At 41.1% G+C, this 17,985-nt stretch overlaps 1 protein-coding gene across 6 annotated transcripts in view; it reads right to left on the reverse strand.

Annotated features, from left to right (window-relative positions):
• The window catches only part of RASGRP3 (RAS guanyl releasing protein 3), a 121,279-nt gene that overhangs the window by 11,193 nt on the left and 92,101 nt on the right, over nucleotides 1–17,985 (reverse strand). For 5 of the 6 annotated variants that reach the window (XM_006168798.2, XM_006168795.2, XM_006168797.2 and 2 more), the window contains 3 exons: nucleotides 14,370–14,486; nucleotides 10,533–10,648; nucleotides 5,828–5,975 (listed from right to left, as the gene is read on the reverse strand). In XM_006168798.2, coding sequence (XP_006168860.1) covers nucleotides 5,828–5,975; nucleotides 10,533–10,648; nucleotides 14,370–14,486 — 381 coding nt within the window. The remainder of the gene's footprint in view (nucleotides 1–5,827; nucleotides 5,976–10,532; nucleotides 10,649–14,369; nucleotides 14,487–17,985) is intronic. The other variant, XM_027768416.1, reaches the window with a different exon arrangement.

Raw genomic sequence — 17,985 nt, forward strand, 5'->3', positions numbered from 1 at the left:
GGAAAGACAGAAAGCCATTGCTCCTGGGTTTTTTTTGTGTGAGAAAACTTAGTGAGGTAGGACAAAAAAGATAAGATTTAAGGAGAGGCATCCTAATAGCTCAATACGTTCATGATTAGCCTATCTACAGCAACCGCTGGAAAGATAGAGTCAAGAAACGTTTCTACCAGGAGGAGACATCAGGACATGGCTTGCTAATGCTTATTTAATAACCAGAAGAGGCACTAGGTCAACAGGCCAGCCAAGAACAGTAGAGAGTGACCTCATGCAAGTGGGGGTGCAGGAGGATTTCTCATAGGCTGCTGTGGGTTTGGAGGAAATGTCTGTGGTGTGAAGAGCACTGGACTGGAAGTCAGGAGACTGGAACATGAGTCATGGTCTCACTGCTAATGACCTGCATGTCCCTAAGAAAGTCACTTAACTTCTCTAGACCTATTCTTCCATCTACAAAATAAGGGAATTACCAACATTCTTTCAGTTCTGGAATTCAAATTCTAAAATAAATGTATAACAGGATAAGTGTATCTTTTTGCCTTCCTTACCTTTAAAATAGAATTTACTTCACAAGTAAAGTTTTCCTAGTATCCAGAAACTAGGAAATGGTTCTTTGTATTTCTACACAATTCCTTTCAATGATACATCTACAGTTATATCTATAAATTCCTTTGAAAACCAAATTTTTTTTTGGAGAGGTTTTTGCTATAGGGCGTGTGCACTCGCCAGACACAGAGACACAGAAATTGAGAAATCGCCCCCTGGGGGGATGGCCATGCCGCAATCCCTTCTCGTCCATTCTCCTCTTGGGATCTTGGGCATGCATGCACATGCGCCCGGCGTGAGTTTTAAGCCACCAGGTCCTGGACTTGAACTGTGATAGACTACATGGGAGTCCAGTGACATAGCCATTATGCTAACTGCTGATCCCAAAAATCAATTTTAATGTGTGTAAAGATCCAACCAATTTGTATCAATGAAATTAAATCTATTTTGAAAAGAAGAAAGGACTATAAATTAAAAATGAGTTAATTTTTTCGGGAACCAGCAGTTAGCGTAATGGCTATGTCGCTGTTTCTTTGTTTTCCGTAAAGTGGTCTGTTAATGCAAACCCAGTGGAGATACTGACAGAAGAAACTCTCCTTCCCTGGGGTAGGTAAAGAGAGCTGGTTAGTTCAGTCTCATCCCTTGACCACATCAGTGACTGCTATAACCTGGAGCCATCTTTGCGGTAGAAGTTGCCTCTTACTCATTCTTAGAGAGGTGTGAAAGACAGTTGTTCAAATATGGGTTGGGAAAAGTACAATTTAGTGGTAACATATGACATCAGCGTCCCGGACCCGGTGGCTTAAAATTCACGCCGGGTGCGTGTGTGTGCGTGCCCAAGATCCCAAGAAGAGAATGGAGGAGAAGGGATTGCGGTATGACCATCCCCCTTGGGGTGATTTCTCCTTTCTGTCTCTATGTCTCTCTCTCTCTGACTGGCGAGCACATGCGTCCTATAGCGAAAATCTCTCAAAAAAATATTTTAAAAAATGAGTTAATTTTTATTATACTTTCCAAGTATCAAGGAGCACTAAGAACAGAAATATTTATTCTGAACTCTGTGACATATAACGTATCTGATATTATTTTATCACCATAACAATATGGCAGGGGAATATTAGCTCTTTATTTTTTTTTTTTTTTTTTTTTTAAAAAAAGGACCCTAAAGGGTAACTTGATAAGGACAAGAATTTAGGGAAAAAGGAATTGCCAGAGAGGAGAGAGAGACAGAAAAAGACAGTGAGAAGGAAAGTGAGAAATACCCCCTCCCCCCCAGGGAATGATCACACCACAATCGCTTCTCCTTCATTCTCCCCCTATGATTTTGGGCATGCGTTCACATGCACCTAGCATGAGTTTCAAGTTACCAGGTCCAGGCCTCGAACCACAGTTGGCCATATGGGAGTCCAGTGCCTTAACCACACTACATCACCTGCAGGCCCCAGTATTAACTCCTTTTTACAGATAGAAAAACAGAGACCCAAAGATCGTTAATAACTTGGTCAAGAGCATAAGATACAGAAGAGGCAAAACTGAGATTCAAAGCCAGGGGTCCAGACTCAAGACCAGAGCTTTCCACTTCACAGCTGCATCAAGAATGTGGTACCAGGGGATCAGCAGTTAGCGTAGTGGCTACGTCGCTGGACTTCCCTGTAGTCAACCGCAATTTGAGTACTAGACCCAGTGGCTTAAACTCAAGTCAGGCACGTGTGCGTGTGTACCCAAGATCCCGAGAGGAGAATGGAGGAGAAGGGATTGTGGCATGGCCATCCCTCCTGGGGGATGATTTCTCACTTTCTGTCTTTCTGGTGAGCGCATGTGCCCTATAGCAAAAACCTCTCCAAAAAAAGAAGAAAAAAGAACGTAGCCCCAGCATCTCCATTCAGACAAGCTGGGAAGAGGAATGTGGAGCTCCTGAGAAAGAGTATCTTGCTGCTTCTATAGAACTAGTGACCCTGTAGAAGGCTAGCAGACTGGACACGAGAGATTTGATAAGGGCTTTCTGACTCTTACACTCCACCAAAGGACGCAAGTGTCATCCTGACTTTTGGCTAAGCCATGCCATCGCCTAATAGCCTGACCTTCTGGCCCCATCTCACATCAGCATTTTCCAGGTCTAGATACTGCCAAAAATTCCTGTCAGAATAGAGAAACATGGGAAAGGAGATTTTTGTTTGTTTGTTTTCCATAAAGTGGTCTGTTAATGGAGATACTGACAGAAGAAACTCCCCTTCCCTGGGGTAGGTAAAGAGAGCTGGTTAGTTCAGTCTCATCCCTTGACCACATCAGTGACTGCTATAACCTGGAGCCATCTTTGCGGTAGAAGTTGCCTCTTACTTACTCATTCTTAGAGAGGTGTGAAAGACAGTTGTTCAAATATGGGTTGGGAAAAGTACAATTTAGTGGTAACATATGACATCAGCGTCCCGGACCCGGTGGCTTAAAATTCACGCGTAATGGACCACCTCCTTCTGGAATATTGTATTTCCCATTTTATTTAATGTGGATATTGACAGAAGATATTTCACATCCAAGAGTCTGTGTTAAGGCCAGGGTCAAAAGCTAACCTCAGTTCCCGAAGAATTATCAAGTGAAGAGAAATGAAGGACACAGTCTTCATTTGTTGCAGTAGGGTGGGTAGAACAAAGAATTCAGAGCTAGAACACTGGCGTTTGAGTCTAAGCTCTAGTTATTATTTGCTGTACAATTTGGGGGAACTAAGATTGCACTCTCTGAACCTTCCACAGGTGAAATGCAGAGAGTAAAATGCTCACCTCAAAGCTCATTATGAGGATTAATTACATTAATGATCCAGAACTATTTTGTCACTGTCAAGTGTTAAGTAAATGTTATTTTTTAAATTATTATAACCATATTCTTTCCAAAAAAAACTCTCTTTTTGAGTTGTGAGTTACTGAGCCATGCCATGATGAACTTCTAGTAACCAATATTATAGACAATGAGCACTGGAAAAAACTAGCTAAGATAAATGCTTCCTTTAATTGCAGCCACTTATGAATATTAGGAATGAATGCCTGGGCACATTGGGCTCACTTTTCTGTGGCAGGATTAAAACAACCCACTCTCTTGAGTTAGCAAGTCTCACTGACCTTCCCTGCTTTTTTTTTCCCCTTGAATTCCTAGAACATAGCTATACCCACAGATCTTGATTTTGTTTTCATTTAATCATTAATTTTAGGGAGCCATTATGCTTTACTTCTGGTCCAAAGCAAAAAATGGATTCTCTTTGGTGGAACATTTTTCTATCTTCTCAAAATGCTGTACATTTCTGTCTCTCTGTCTCTTCCTTTCTGGCTGGGGGATGATTTCTCACTTTCTGTCTTTCTGGTGAGCGCATGTGCCCTATAGCAAAAACCTCTCCAAAAAAAGAAGAAAAAAGAACGTAGCCCCAGCATCTCCATTCAGACAAGCTGGGAAGAGGAATGTGGAGCTCCTGAGAAAGAGTATCTTGCTGCTTCTATAGAACTAGTGACCCTGTAGAAGGCTAGCAGACTGGACACGAGAGATTTGATAAGGGCTTTCTGACTCTTACACTCCACCAAAGGACGCAAGTGTCATCCTGACTTTTGGCTAAGCCATGCCATCGCCTAATAGCCTGACCTTCTGGCCCCATCTCACATCAGCATTTTCCAGGTCTAGATACTGCCAAAAATTCCTGTCAGAATAGAGAAACATGGGAAAGGAGATTTTTGTTTGTTTGTTTTCCATAAAGTGGTCTGTTAATGGAGATACTGACAGAAGAAACTCCCCTTCCCTGGGGTAGGTAAAGAGAGCTGGTTAGTCCAGTCTCATCCCTTGACCACATCAGTGACTGCTATAACCTGGAGCCATCTTTGCGGTAGAAGTTGCCTCTTACTTACTCATTCTTAGAGAGGTGTGAAAGACAGTTGTTCAAATATGGGTTGGGAAAAGTACAATTTAGGGTAACATATGACATCAGCAACAAATTTAATATGTGTCAACAGTGGGACATGCCTACCAAATGGAGCACACAGGACTGAGTACTGGCATCAATACAAAGGAGCAGTCGTCATGCTCATTTACGTAATGGACCACCTCCTTCTGGAATATTGTATTTCCCATTTTATTTAATGTGGATATTGACAGAAGATATTTCACATCCAAGAGTCTGTGTTAAGGCCAGGGTCAAAAGCTAACCTCAGTTCCCGAAGAATTATCAAGTGAAGAGAAATGAAGGACACAGTCTTCATTTGTTGCAGTAGGGTGGGTAGAACAAAGAATTCAGAGCTAGAACACTGGCGTTTGAGTCTAAGCTCTAGTTATTATTTGCTGTACAATTTGGGGGAACTAAGATTGCACTCTCTGAACCTTCCACAGGTGAAATGCAGAGAGTAAAATGCTCACCTCAAAGCTCATTATGAGGATTAATTACATTAATGATCCAGAACTATTTTGTCACTGTCAAGTGTTAAGTAAATGTTATTTTTTAAATTATTATAACCATATTCTTTCCAAAAAAAACTCTCTTTTTGAGTTGTGAGTTACTGAGCCATGCCATGATGAACTTCTAGTAACCAATATTATAGACAATGAGCACTGGAAAAAACTAGCTAAGATAAATGCTTCCTTTAATTGCAGCCACTTATGAATATTAGGAATGAATGCCTGGGCACATTGGGCTCACTTTTCTGTGGCAGGATTAAAACAACCCACTCTCTTGAGTTAGCAAGTCTCACTGACCTTCCCTGCTTTTTTTTTCCCCTTGAATTCCTAGAACATAGCTATACCCACAGATCTTGATTTTGTTTTCATTTAATCATTAATTTTAGGGAGCCATTATGCTTTACTTCTGGTCCAAAGCAAAAAATGGATTCTCTTTGGTGGAACATTTTTCTATCTTCTCAAAATGCTGTACATTTCTGTCTCTCTGTCTCTTCCTTTCTGGCGAGCGCACGTGCCCTATAGCAAAAACCTCTCTAAAAAAGAAAAAAAAAATTGGAAACCAGCAGTTAGCATAATGGCTATGTCGCTGGACTCCCACGTAGTCCACCACGGTTCGCATCCCGGACCCGGTGGCTTAAAACTCACGCCGGGCGCGTGTGCGTGCCCAAGATCCCAAGAGGAGAATGGAGGAGAAGGGATTGCGGCGTGACCATCACCCCTGGGGGGTGATTTCTTGCTTTCTGTCTCTATGTCTCTCTCTGTCTGGCGAGCACACGTGCCCTATAGTGAAAAACCTCTCAAAAAAAAAAAAAAAAAGCTGTACAAATAACTATATGCAAGAGAATAAAGAACATAGACTTACAAATCCTGCACAGTGTTCGCAGAAGGTTGGCTTGAGATAGGTCATCTCCTGAAAATTATGGACAAATCCTGGTCCCATTTTACAGTGTAGCTGGGATTTAGCTCTCAGGAAGTAAGCCATCATTTCATCTTTACTAATCAGGCCATCCCTGTTAAGAGAGTCAAAGAAGAGAGGGATCTCTGAATATCATAATGCAAAGTAATTGCTATACTCTAGTCACCCAGCTCCCCAACCCTTGTGGCCAAAGGCAAATGAGGAATGTCCACTCTTCTGCTACATCTGAAAGAAGGGGAGGACCTCAAAGGACATTCAAGTGTTCAAAGTCTTCTTCAGTAAGATGGTGTGTGTGTGTGTGTGAATGCTCCGTACCATACATATGTATATACACATGTGACCTGTGCTCTGCCACATAGAAAGTGTCCTTCATTACAGAACAGTAGCTTCCAGAACAGTTTTATAGCTCTTGCCTCGAAATAGGATTTCAAGACTTGGGCTGCTGAAGAAAGGCAAGAAACTGTGGGACCAGCAGTTAGCATAATGGCTATGTCGCTGGACTCCCACGTAGTCAACTGCGGTTCGAGTCCCGGAGCCGGTGACTTAAAACTCAAGCCAGGTGTGTATGCGTGCGTGCCCAAGATCCCGAGAGGAGAGTGGAGGAGAAGGTATTGCAGCGTGGCCATACCCACTCAGGGGTGATTTCTCTCTTTCTGTCTCTTTGTCTCTCTCTGTCTATCTGGCAAGCTCACGTGCCCTAGAGCAAAAACCTCTCCCACCGCCCCCCCAAAAAAAAAGGAAAAAAAGAAAGGCAAGAAACTGTAATAACTGGGCCCACCATTCTCAAATTCACCCAGTCTGGTGCCCTCCAGGCTGTTCCCTTGTGACTTTTCCATTCATGTTTTACTGACTCATAGCCCATTCGCTAGAACAATTTTTCCAGATCTTCACACAGAACATAACTCCAGCTCCACCTACCTCCTTACCCCCCGGCTCAGCTCACTCTGACATCTTAATTATCAAAAAAGATAAAAACAAAACAAAAAAGTCATGCCCAGCCAGGAGGTGCATTTTCTAGTCCTTGAATCTAGGTGCAGGTCACATGGTTATCAGCTATCAGACAACCTTAAACAGATGTAACATATAATACTTCCAGGCCAAGGAGTTTAAAACACTACTGAGCTTCTCTACCTTCTCTTCTCTCATATGCCAGATGTATGCAAGGGAATCCAGGACTTAAGAGGTCTGAAAAGGCAGGATAAGAGGGACCTCGTCTATGAGTTACCAGGAAGAGGAATATGTGTGTGTGTGTGTATAACTTTTTTTTTTTTTAAGAGAGAGATTTTTGCTATAGGGCATGTGCGCCTGCCAGAGAGATAGAAAGCGAGAAATCACACTCCGGGGGGGATGGCCACATCGCAATCCCTTCTCCTCCATTCTCTTCTAAGGACTTCAGGTACACACACACACACACACACACACACACACACACACACACACCAGGCATGAGTTTAAGCCACTGGGTCTAGGACTTGAACCATGGTCAACTACATGGGAGTCCAGCGACAGAACCATTACACCATCTGCTGGTCCCAGGGAGGGGAATATTGACTAAGAACACTGTACACTCTTACATGTATGAGAAAAAGAAACTTCAGTATGTCAAGCTACTAAAAGTTTGAGGTTTATCTATTACAGAAACTGCTGGTATCTAACTAAATATACCTGGAAATATCCCACGCCCCATCCTTCCACAGCTCATGATGGGAATTTCTTTTTTTTTTTTTTTTTTGAGGTTTTTGCAATAGGGTATGTGTGCTCACTAGAAAGACAGAGAGAGACAGAGAGATAGAAAGCGAGAAATCACCCCCCCCAGGGGGGATGGCCACACCTCAATACCTTCTCCTCTAGTCTCCTCGTGGGATCTTGGGCATGCACACACATGTGCCTGGCATGAGTTTAAGCCACCGGGTCCGGGACTTGAACCATGGTCAACTACATGGGAGTCCAGTGACCCAGCCATTACACCAACTGCTGGTGCCATGATGAGAATTTCCACATAACATTAATGAATACTTGAGTTCTTGGCATGGTAGGGCCAGTTTCTGTAAGTACCAGGCACCGAAACTCAGAGAACCCACTGGGCTCACATCTCTCCTGTCTGCATTCTGGTAACCAAAGAGAGCCTGTCCCTACTCTTTATTGTAGAGAATTAAGGGAATTTCCATCTGAATGAGTGCAGAAGCTGCATTTCGTCACTTAACTCACAGAAACCTCTCAATATGGCCCAAAATCTGTGATTTCTTCCCCATAGGTCTTTAATCTGAGAGGCAGATTAAAGTTAAATATTCTCTAAAATCAGTTTCCAGGAAATTTTTTGTGCATGGAAAAACACCTTTGAGATGCTAATAGGAGCTGTAGAAAGGGGAGAGTGTTCTGTGACTAATTAATTAATTAATGCCAAAAAAAGTTTAAACAGTGCCCTTACCTATCACCCTCCTAGAGGATCATAACTCAAGGCACTTCAGCCTATTAAAAGCGTTTGGAAGTCATTTAATAGAGGCACCTAGTTAATTAGATTTCACTGTGTTTCCCACTTTTGACCAGTTAATTTTTGTTTCAGAAATACTAATTAATAGCTATTGCTGTGGAACATAGAAAAAACATGTTCTTTTTGAGGTTTTTCCAGCATCAATCACTCAAAACTTTAGTGAGGTTAGTCATCATAAAATGTGAGGGAAAAACTAAAGGTGTTCTGTTATCTGAAAAAAAGCAGTCATATGAATGATTCACATTTTCATTCATAGATATTGGTAGAAAAAAAGTGTATAGATATTGGTATACAGTTATAAAGATGATATAGCTAAAGAGTTAGGTAGCCACTGGGATCATCTCAGTTCCATCTGAAGAACCAGCAAAGAAAAGAAAGGAAGACTGGGAGGTAATTTTAAGCTCACGTCTCATTTACTTGTCATTGGTAGTAACAAAGTAAGAAAAAAAGTGGGTAACTAGAGATTGCTTCAATTTTACTTTACAAAGGAAGTTTTGGTTTTTAATAAAATCTCCCCTTCTCCATGGTGCCAGTTACCTGAAGTCAACTGAGGTCATAAAATAGGTTAAGTACATTATAATTAGGTATTCTGAGAGACAGAGAGAGAGAGAGACAACTCATTCATGTAGCTTTTAATACTTTTGTTATAATTGTTCTCTTTTATTGTTAGATATTAACGTTAATCTCTTATTATGGCTAATTGATAAATTAAGTTTTATTATAGATATGTATACATGGAAACAATATAACATACATAAGGTTCAGTAGTGTTCACGATTTCAGACATGCACTGGGGGTCTTAGAATCCATTTCCTATGGATAAAGGAGGGGGGGGTCTACATAATTTTCTTTATTTAAAAAGTATTCTTTTTTTTTAGTATGTAATGAAGACAAATTTAAAATTTTAAGAGGTTTACGATAAAATATCAAGCCTTTCTTTGGTGTGTTGACTTACAGATTTTCTTGAAAAAGAAATCTTATACCAACAGAAACAGGATTTTAAATGTGATTTAGTTTGGACGTTGCACCAATCTAAAAATCCAATATTTCATTGCAGACAATTTTTAAGCTAGGAGCAAATCTCACACAAATAAAAGTTAATCTTATTATTAATACCAGGCTTTCTCAGGATCAGCAGTTAGCGTAATGGCTATGTCGCTGAACTCCCATGTAGCTGACCGCGGTTCGCGTCCCGGACCCGGTGGCTTAAAACTCACACCGGGCACGTGTACATGCGTGCCCAAGATTCCGAGAGGAGAATGGAGGAGAAGGGATTGCAGTGTGGCCATCCCCGCTGGGGGGTGATTTCTCACTTTCTATCTCTCTGTCTCTGTCTTTCTGGCAAGCGCACGCGCCCTGTAGCGAAAACCTCTCCAAAAAAGAAAAGAAAAAAAAACTTTTGATCAACACAGAAGAAAACAAAATAGGGATACTTTTTGACAATCTCCAGCTACCATATGTTCTTATGAAGACCATAAATCTAAAATAAATCTTACTCATTCAGTGAGATTCAGTGAGGTTTAAGACTGTCCTGAGATCCATTTGCTGACGCTAGATCTAGCTATCTTTTCCCTCTACTCCTTTTATTTATTTATTTTACATTTTGTCAGAAAGCATGTGCTCTAACTGGAGAGACAGAGGCAGAACGGGAAAATGAGAAAGCATCCTATAGGGGGAAAAGCCATGCCACAATTTCTTGTCCTCCCTTATCTCCCTCCTTTCAGGACTTTGAGCATGCACTCACACACATACTGGGCATGTTTCTCAAGATGGCAGATTCCAGACTCAAACTGCATGATCTGTCTTGTGGGATCAGCCACCTTAACGGCCATGCCAGCTGCTGGCCCATCCTCTACTCTTTTTTGGTGAAGGTCTTTTGGCATTGATAGTTCAGCAGAAGAGGTAATAAAAATGAACATCTGGGCTACTTTGAGAAGGGGCTCTGTGTTTCACACTCATGATGTGGTCAGTCCTGTAATTCTAGTCAACCGATCATATTCATGGACACCAAGAAAATAATCAGAGAGAAGTTAGAACCATTGCATCAAAGTACTGGGGTTGTAACTTTCACAATCCAGATTACAGGTTTCTCTGCTCGCCACTGATAATAATTTTCACTTTAGGGCAGTTGTGCTAAAATGCAATAAAATGGAAACTTACTGGTCTTTGTCCAGCACACAGAAGGAATCTAAGAAGGGAAAATTGGCAGCTATACTTTCAAAGTCCTCTTGGGAGATGTACCCATCGTGGTCATGGTCATAGTTTCTAAACACAGACTGCGAAGGAAAGACAAGTATTTACTGAATGACTATTTATGAATCAAACTCTGAAGTTGTTACAGTGAAAGCAGTGATAACTTCCCATATTGTACTTTCTCTCAAGAAAATTAGAATCCAGTGGGAAATAAATAAATCGAGATGCTTCCATAGAATACAAGATAAGTGGTTTGCTGAAGATAAAACAGAGCTCTGTGGAGAAGGGAAATAGGTGAAAGATTTCCTGGAGAAAGCAAAATGTAAAGGGAGACCCCAGGGTTGAATGGGAGTTAGGCTTGGTGAATTTGCAAATCCCAATACCATGACAACTAGAGAATGAAGCTTTAAAATGTTAAATTATCTTAAAAAATTAAATTTTACATTTAATACAATTCTTATCAAACTCCAAGTGGAAATTGGTTTTAAATAAACAAGTTAATTCTAGTATTCAAATAGAAGTGAATATATCAAGAATAGCTCAAAAGTGGTTTAAAACAAAGAGTAATGAGGGAAAGCATAGGCCTTTTTAGAAATAACATAGTCCAAAGCTACATTAATCAAAACAATTTTATACAGCTTAACTACAGAGAGTGGAATTAGAAACAAATCTACATAGATATAAAAACCAAAAATATAAAAAATATTTTCAAATCCATAGGGAAATTGCAGATTATCTCATAACTACTATTGATTTAAATGACTAACAATTTTATAAAATAAATTGCCCCCAAACTAAATTCTAGATGCATTAATTTTTTTCCCCCTAGAAGGCATATATGTTGGCCAGAGAGAGAGAGAGGGAGAAGACAAAGTAGCCCCCATAGGAAATGGTTACACTGCAATCCCTTCTCTTCCAACTGTCCCTTGTTTGGGGATTTTAGACAGGCATGCACACATATGTACCTGTTGTGTGTCGCAAGCTGCCAAGTTTGGGACTCTAACTATGTGGTCAACCATTACCTCCCTCTTTTCGGGATTGTGAGCATGCACTCACACACATACTGGGCAGGTTTCTCAAGGTAGGATACAACTATCTTAACTACTAGGTCATGGAGTCAGCCTACATTAAATATTTTAATGTAAAAAAAAATAAAGCTATAAGAGCTTTACCAAGGGTAAATAGATGAAAATATTGTTTGTGGTTTATTATCTTTGAGTGGAAAAGAACTTCCTTAGCATGACATTAAAACGAGATGCTATAAAGAAACATATTTTATTACAATACACTGCAAAACAGCACAACCAAAAAAGTTCTATTAACACATTTAAAGATAAATGACAAACAGAGCAAGTTATTTGCAATATATATGAAAGCAAAACCACAAAAGTAAAAGAGGCAATCGCCATAAAATTACAAATGGCCAAGAGAATAGAAAGGTGCTCAACACTGTTAATAATTACAGAAATGCAAATAAAACTCTCTTTTTAACCTCTCAGATTGAAAAAAAAAATAAAATAAATGATCGTTTAATTTCCTAAGGCATGAGACAATAGGTACCAAATTAGTGAGACAGTAGCTTCCTACTTGGAAGACAATCAGGCACTTTCAGAAGTGCCTACTCTCTGACAGTAATTGCACTTCCAGGAATTGAACAAGTTTGCAAAAGATACACATTTATATATGCATATATGTATGCACGATGTATGTGTGGGTGACTAGATAGATGAATAAGTAGATAGATGAAAGAAGAAGGAAAGAGAAAGGAAGAAAGAAAAAGAAGATAAATCATGCAAGATAATCTACAAATTATCTGATTATCTCTCTAAAGTAGAATTACCAAGGCCTGAAAGTAAATGTTTATTTTCTATAATTTATGTAATGCTTTAATACTTAAAATGATTCTGTCTTCCTTTATAATCAGAGAAAAATAGAAAGGTTTTCCATTGCCTTCTGCTAAATTTAATTTTCAGAAAGATTTGTAAGTTCCCTCTATAAACACATACAAATAAATATTTGATCTGGATTTCAGTCGTAATGTCTCTTTCTCCCTTTTCCCAATGTTACTGTCTAGTCTGTGTATCTCTATTACTCTATGTTGTAAGCTGCTTCTTGAGTATTTTGGGAAGTAGGCCAGGTATACATGAATGAGTTACTGAAAATATGATGAAAGTAGGTGTTTAGCAGCTATTAAAAGTTTGGGACCAGCCGTTAGCATAATGACTATGTTGCTGAACTCCCATGTAGTCGACTGTGGTTCGAGTCCTGGACCTGGTGGCTTAAACTCATGCCAGGTGCATGCGTGCGTGTGCCCAAGATCCCAAGAGGAGAATGAAGGAGAAGTGATTGAGACATGGCCATCCCCCCCGGGGGGTGATTTCTCACTTTCTATCTCTCTGTCTTTCTGGTGAGCACACACACCCTATAGCAAAAACCTCTCCAACAGAATAAATAAATAAAAAATAAAAGAAAGTTTATTCATAGATAAGCAAATTGCATGAATCATAAAATATTACATTTTTGTGTCTCAATATCAATATTTACCCATAGTAAAAATTGCTTAAAAGTTAACTATTTTGAAGTGGTTACTATTTATAATCTAGCATCCATATTTGTACTGAGAGTGTAACATTTTGGGGAGAATAATATGTATTGAATAGTATAAAAATTCATAATAAAGTGCAGTCTTTCATTTGATTAAATCAATGTATCCAAACGGGGCCAACGTTCTTCATGAAATTGGAATTGGAGAGTAGAGAAGAGAAAGAAGGAGGATAGGAGTAAGAGAATGGAAAGAAAGGCAGAGGGAGAGAGAAAAAGAGAGGAGAGAGACTCCTCGTCAGAGCAGGACTGAGAGAGGAGTTCTACCTTCACTTTCTGGGTTTCGGAATTTCCTGAGCTGCAACTGAAGTCCCTGCATTTCCTGAAATTCCACAATCTTTCCTGTACCTTCCCTGGCTCCATGCTGGTACTGTTATGCCACCACGTCACTGGGCCTTATCTCCTTCCTCATCTGCCTTGCCCCTCCTCTCCCCAAACGTCCTCTCTGCACCACCCTTAGTAATCTTTTTCTTCCTGCCTCACATATTCCATAAAATTTCTTTCAGCACCACATAGTTCTTAGATAATTCAGGATGTAGACCATTCTTTCTTTTTCTTTAAACATCCTTTCCCAGCAAAAAGCACATACCATCTCCAAGACTCAATCCTATTGCACCAGAAGATAAACTGATCCATTAACATAGACATTTAATCAGCATCCAGTTTTCAATGCCTGAGATGTTTCCACTTTCCCCACACTGACGTTTTTACTCCTCTTTCTACATGGAAGACGCTGACAGAGCCTTGCTCTACATTGGGTGATTATTTTTTACCTAAATGGAATTGGGCCACTGTGTCACAGAACCCCAACACTGTACAGCAAGAGGGACTATACAACTTACAGGAGGTTTTTCCTGCCCTTTGTGAACCGATTTATTAAACATTTCATTGTGACACACATAGCTTTCTTATGAATAATTTAAATCTCCAGACAGTCCCTGGTGTTGGCAGCAATGACAAAGGTGGCAAATGCATGGGAAAGAGGTGAGAAAAGTTGAGAAAGAGCTGGTAGCATTTGGTGAGAACAGACAGACAAGGGGGTAAATGGGCCTTTCTGGTAGCTTCTCCCCCAAGAACTATGCCACATAAAGCTATGTCCCTCCTATTTGCCAGAAGGTTATGTTCATAAATGCCATCTGATTCCTGGAGAGTCACAGAATATTATGGAAAAAGGAGGCCTTTGAGTGTTCTTCCTCAACTTACCTCAACTAATTTCCTGATGTGCTTGTTGATGATCGTGGGGTCTGGCTTCGGCATCACCCCTGATGCCCACTCCAGGGGCACCACAGGCTTGTTGGGGGTCGTAGGGGAGGTAGGCTGCTAACAGAACAGACACACATTTTCAACTTTAACTGGGGCCTTGAGCAACTAAGACCAGGGACACTGAGAAAGATAAGTAAGCTTTTTATATTAATATTGACAGTAGAAACTTACACATGGAGCCCTTACATGCTAATAAAACAAGCATCTTTTGTTCATGAAATTTCATCAGTAACCAAATATGCGTTTGGATAGTGCGTTGTTTAGCTGCAACCTAAATACTACTGTTTCAAATGGTAAAAAAATATATATACTCCCGGCCCCTCTAAGATATCCTGTCCAAGTTCCCCAAATAACACGAAATCTTAGCACCTAACAATCCATCATGGATTTTCATATAATTTGCAATGTATAAGATACCAGTTATCTAATTTTGTTCTTTTGCTTGTTTGCTATAGGACACATACGCTTGCCAAAGAGGGAGAGAGAGGAGAGAGAGAGAGAGAACATGGGAAAGCAACCCCTAGGAAAAATGGCCACACCGCTTCTCCACATTCTGCACTCGGGATTCTGGGCAGCAGGCACACATGCAGGGCGCAATTTTCAGAATGCTGTCTGAGACTGCAACCCTCAGTTGGCTCTACAGGATCCAGCTGCCCCAACTCCTGCACCACCGACTGGCCCCCAATTATCTAATTTTTTTAAAAAAGATATTTTTATTTATTTTATTTGTTATTATTATTTATGTTTTAATTTTACCAGAGAAAGACAGAGGGGGAGGGAGGGAAAGTGAGAAAGCAAGCCATTAGGTCCAGGACTCAAACTGCAGTTGACCACGTGGGAATCCAGCACACTAACCACCACACCACCTGCCAGCCCCTCTAATTTTTAATGCTTGTATTGGTGATAAACTAGTGGCTTCACAGAGTAATAGACATCCACCCGTGGCCAAGTCTGTCCTACTGCCTGCACCTCGCTCAGCATGCTCAATCACTCCTCACTGTTCTGCTAACCCCTGGGTCTCAGGCTCCCTTGAGTGAACTTGCTTTCGCCACAGGTTTTCCCACATTCCTGAAAGACATTCTCACTTAATAACATGGAGAAGAGGATGGTGCTAATGCATAACGTAAGCATGAAACACAGTCCTATTGGGGGCCAGCTCAGGCAGTTGTGTACTTCAGAGCCTCTCCCTGGGACCTTCATGCAGGGTCAGCACTTTTGCTGGTAAACACCTGCGAACCTGTATCAGCAGGCCTTTTGTTTGACAATGAACGGGGGGAAAGCACTTTTGCAAGAGGAGCTGAGGAATAACTGCACTCATTTCAGTCCCTAACATGTCCTGAGGTGGGTGTTACTGGCAAGCCGCAGACTACTAACAGGACCTATGAATAGGACTGTTCCTGCCATTTGGCTGTGTTCTCCCACACACTCTCACACTCATCTACACACATGCTCACACATACTCACACGCCCACAAACACCTCATTATTATTATTATTATTATTATTATTATTATTATTATATATTTTTTAAATTTGTTAAAGGGCACATGTGCTTGCCAGAGAGAGACAGAGAGAAAGAAGGAAAGTGAGGAAGCGACATCCCAAGCGAGATGGCCACATCACAGTCCATTCTCCTCTCTAGCTTCTGGGCATGTGCACACATGTGCCCAGTGTGCTTTTCAAACTTTTATGTCCAGGACTGAACCACTCGTTTGATCATGTGTGATCCAGCCATCTTAGCCACTATGTGACCTAACTGCCCTCATGTCTTTATCAGGATTTATGTCTCACTAATCTGGGGCAGGATAAATCTGCTGCTCCTAAACTGCACAGTGAGGTGCCCTGAGCACTGCATGAATTTAGAGGGGCATCAAAGCTAATTTACACTGGGGCCAGCAGGTAGTGTAGCAGTTGTGTTGCTGGAATCTCACACGGTTGATGGTGGTTCGAGCCCCAGACTCAGTGGCTTGAAAATCATGCTGGGCACGTGTGCGTGCATGCCCAAGATCCTTGGAGAAGAATGGAAGAGAAGGGATTGCAGTGTGACCATCCCCCCCTAGGGAGTGTGATTTCTTACTTTCCCTCTCACCATCTTTGTCTCTTTCTCTCTGGTGAGTGCATGCACCCTAAGGCAAAAACCTCTAAAAACTAAATAAATAAAAAGATATTTCACACTTCCAAGTGAAATTTGGCGATCCTCATGGTTTCTCAGCGACCATGAGAAGTACCACCTCGAGGCAGTTACAGAGCACTCAGATCATACTGCATTTCTTTCAATGACACTGAAGCTTAATGAAGAAATCAATTAACTTGAAACAAGAAATAAAGGTGACAGTCTTCAATCTGATTCTAAGCTTCAACAAACTATAAGAAGGGGCCAGCAGATGGTGTAGAGGTTATGTCTCTGAACTCCCACATGGTCGATCACAGTTTGAGTCCTGGACCAGTAGCTTGAATCTCATACCAGGCACACGTGCGTGTGTGCATGCATGCATGCCCAAGAGCACAAAACAAGCAAGTGTCCCAAAATGGGCATGCTTAACCTCTTCCTGATAGAGAGGATGGTAGGAAAAGCACAGGCACTGAAGACAGGCCTCAGACTGAATCTTAGTTCTCCAACTTATTAACCATACAATTGGTGAAAGAAACCTTTCCAACAAACCTGGTTTCCTTAACAGAGTTAACGAGACAACACATACATGATGTCCTACCAGGCACCTAAAACCTGGGAGCAATTACTGTGCCGGTAAAGTAAAGGAAGGTATCGGGAGGTGGAAATTCTGTGTGCACGTGTAGTATGGCTAAACCCACCACGGCCAAGTTCAAGACACCCCAGCTGTAGAATAGGGAGGAGCTTATAAAGTCCTATTCTTCAATAGTTTTACCTTTCTTTCTAGCTGTCTCTTAGCCATGCTCACTTTGAAGGGTCTGGGTACCCCCTCTGCCTTTCGCCTGCACTGAGTCACCACCAGGGCTCTGTTCTGCAGTTCTCTGGAGTCTGGTGGGCGGGGGAAATGTGCTAATGGAACCACCACATGCACTATTTTGAGAACAGATGCTGTAAGGTCACCTAACTCAGTCTCAAAGTGCATGCTCCACCAGGGCCAGAGAACAACTCTCGGTGTCACTCTGCATTTCTGTCTGATGGCTCAGAACTATGAGGGTATTTATAGATTAGGGGGCTATAGTTACTGCCAATGTGCTATGGAGTGCTGCTGGTAAGGAGGTAGCAGATGAGATTTTTATAAGAAAAACTGATCTCAAGATTTGAGCATAAGAAACAAATGAACACTTATTTCCTTCAACATGCAATCCCCACATTCATACATCGCAAATACATCTAGGCTTTTTTCTTTCTTCTTTCTTTCTTTCTTTCTTTCTTTCTTTCTTTCTTTCTTTCTTTCTTTCTTTACTCTAGGGCAGTGCGCTTGTTAGAGAGAGACAGGGAGAGAGAGGAAAAGTGAGAACACACCTCCCAGAGGGGGTAGCTATGACACAATCCCATCTCCTCCATTGTCCTCTCAGGATTTTGGTCACGTATGCACATGCATATGCAC

Source organism: Tupaia chinensis, unplaced genomic scaffold (genome assembly GCF_000334495.1).
Source record: "Tupaia chinensis unplaced genomic scaffold, TupChi_1.0 Scaffold146177_1, whole genome shotgun sequence".
Classification (NCBI taxonomy): Eukaryota; Metazoa; Chordata; class Mammalia; order Scandentia; family Tupaiidae; genus Tupaia; species Tupaia belangeri.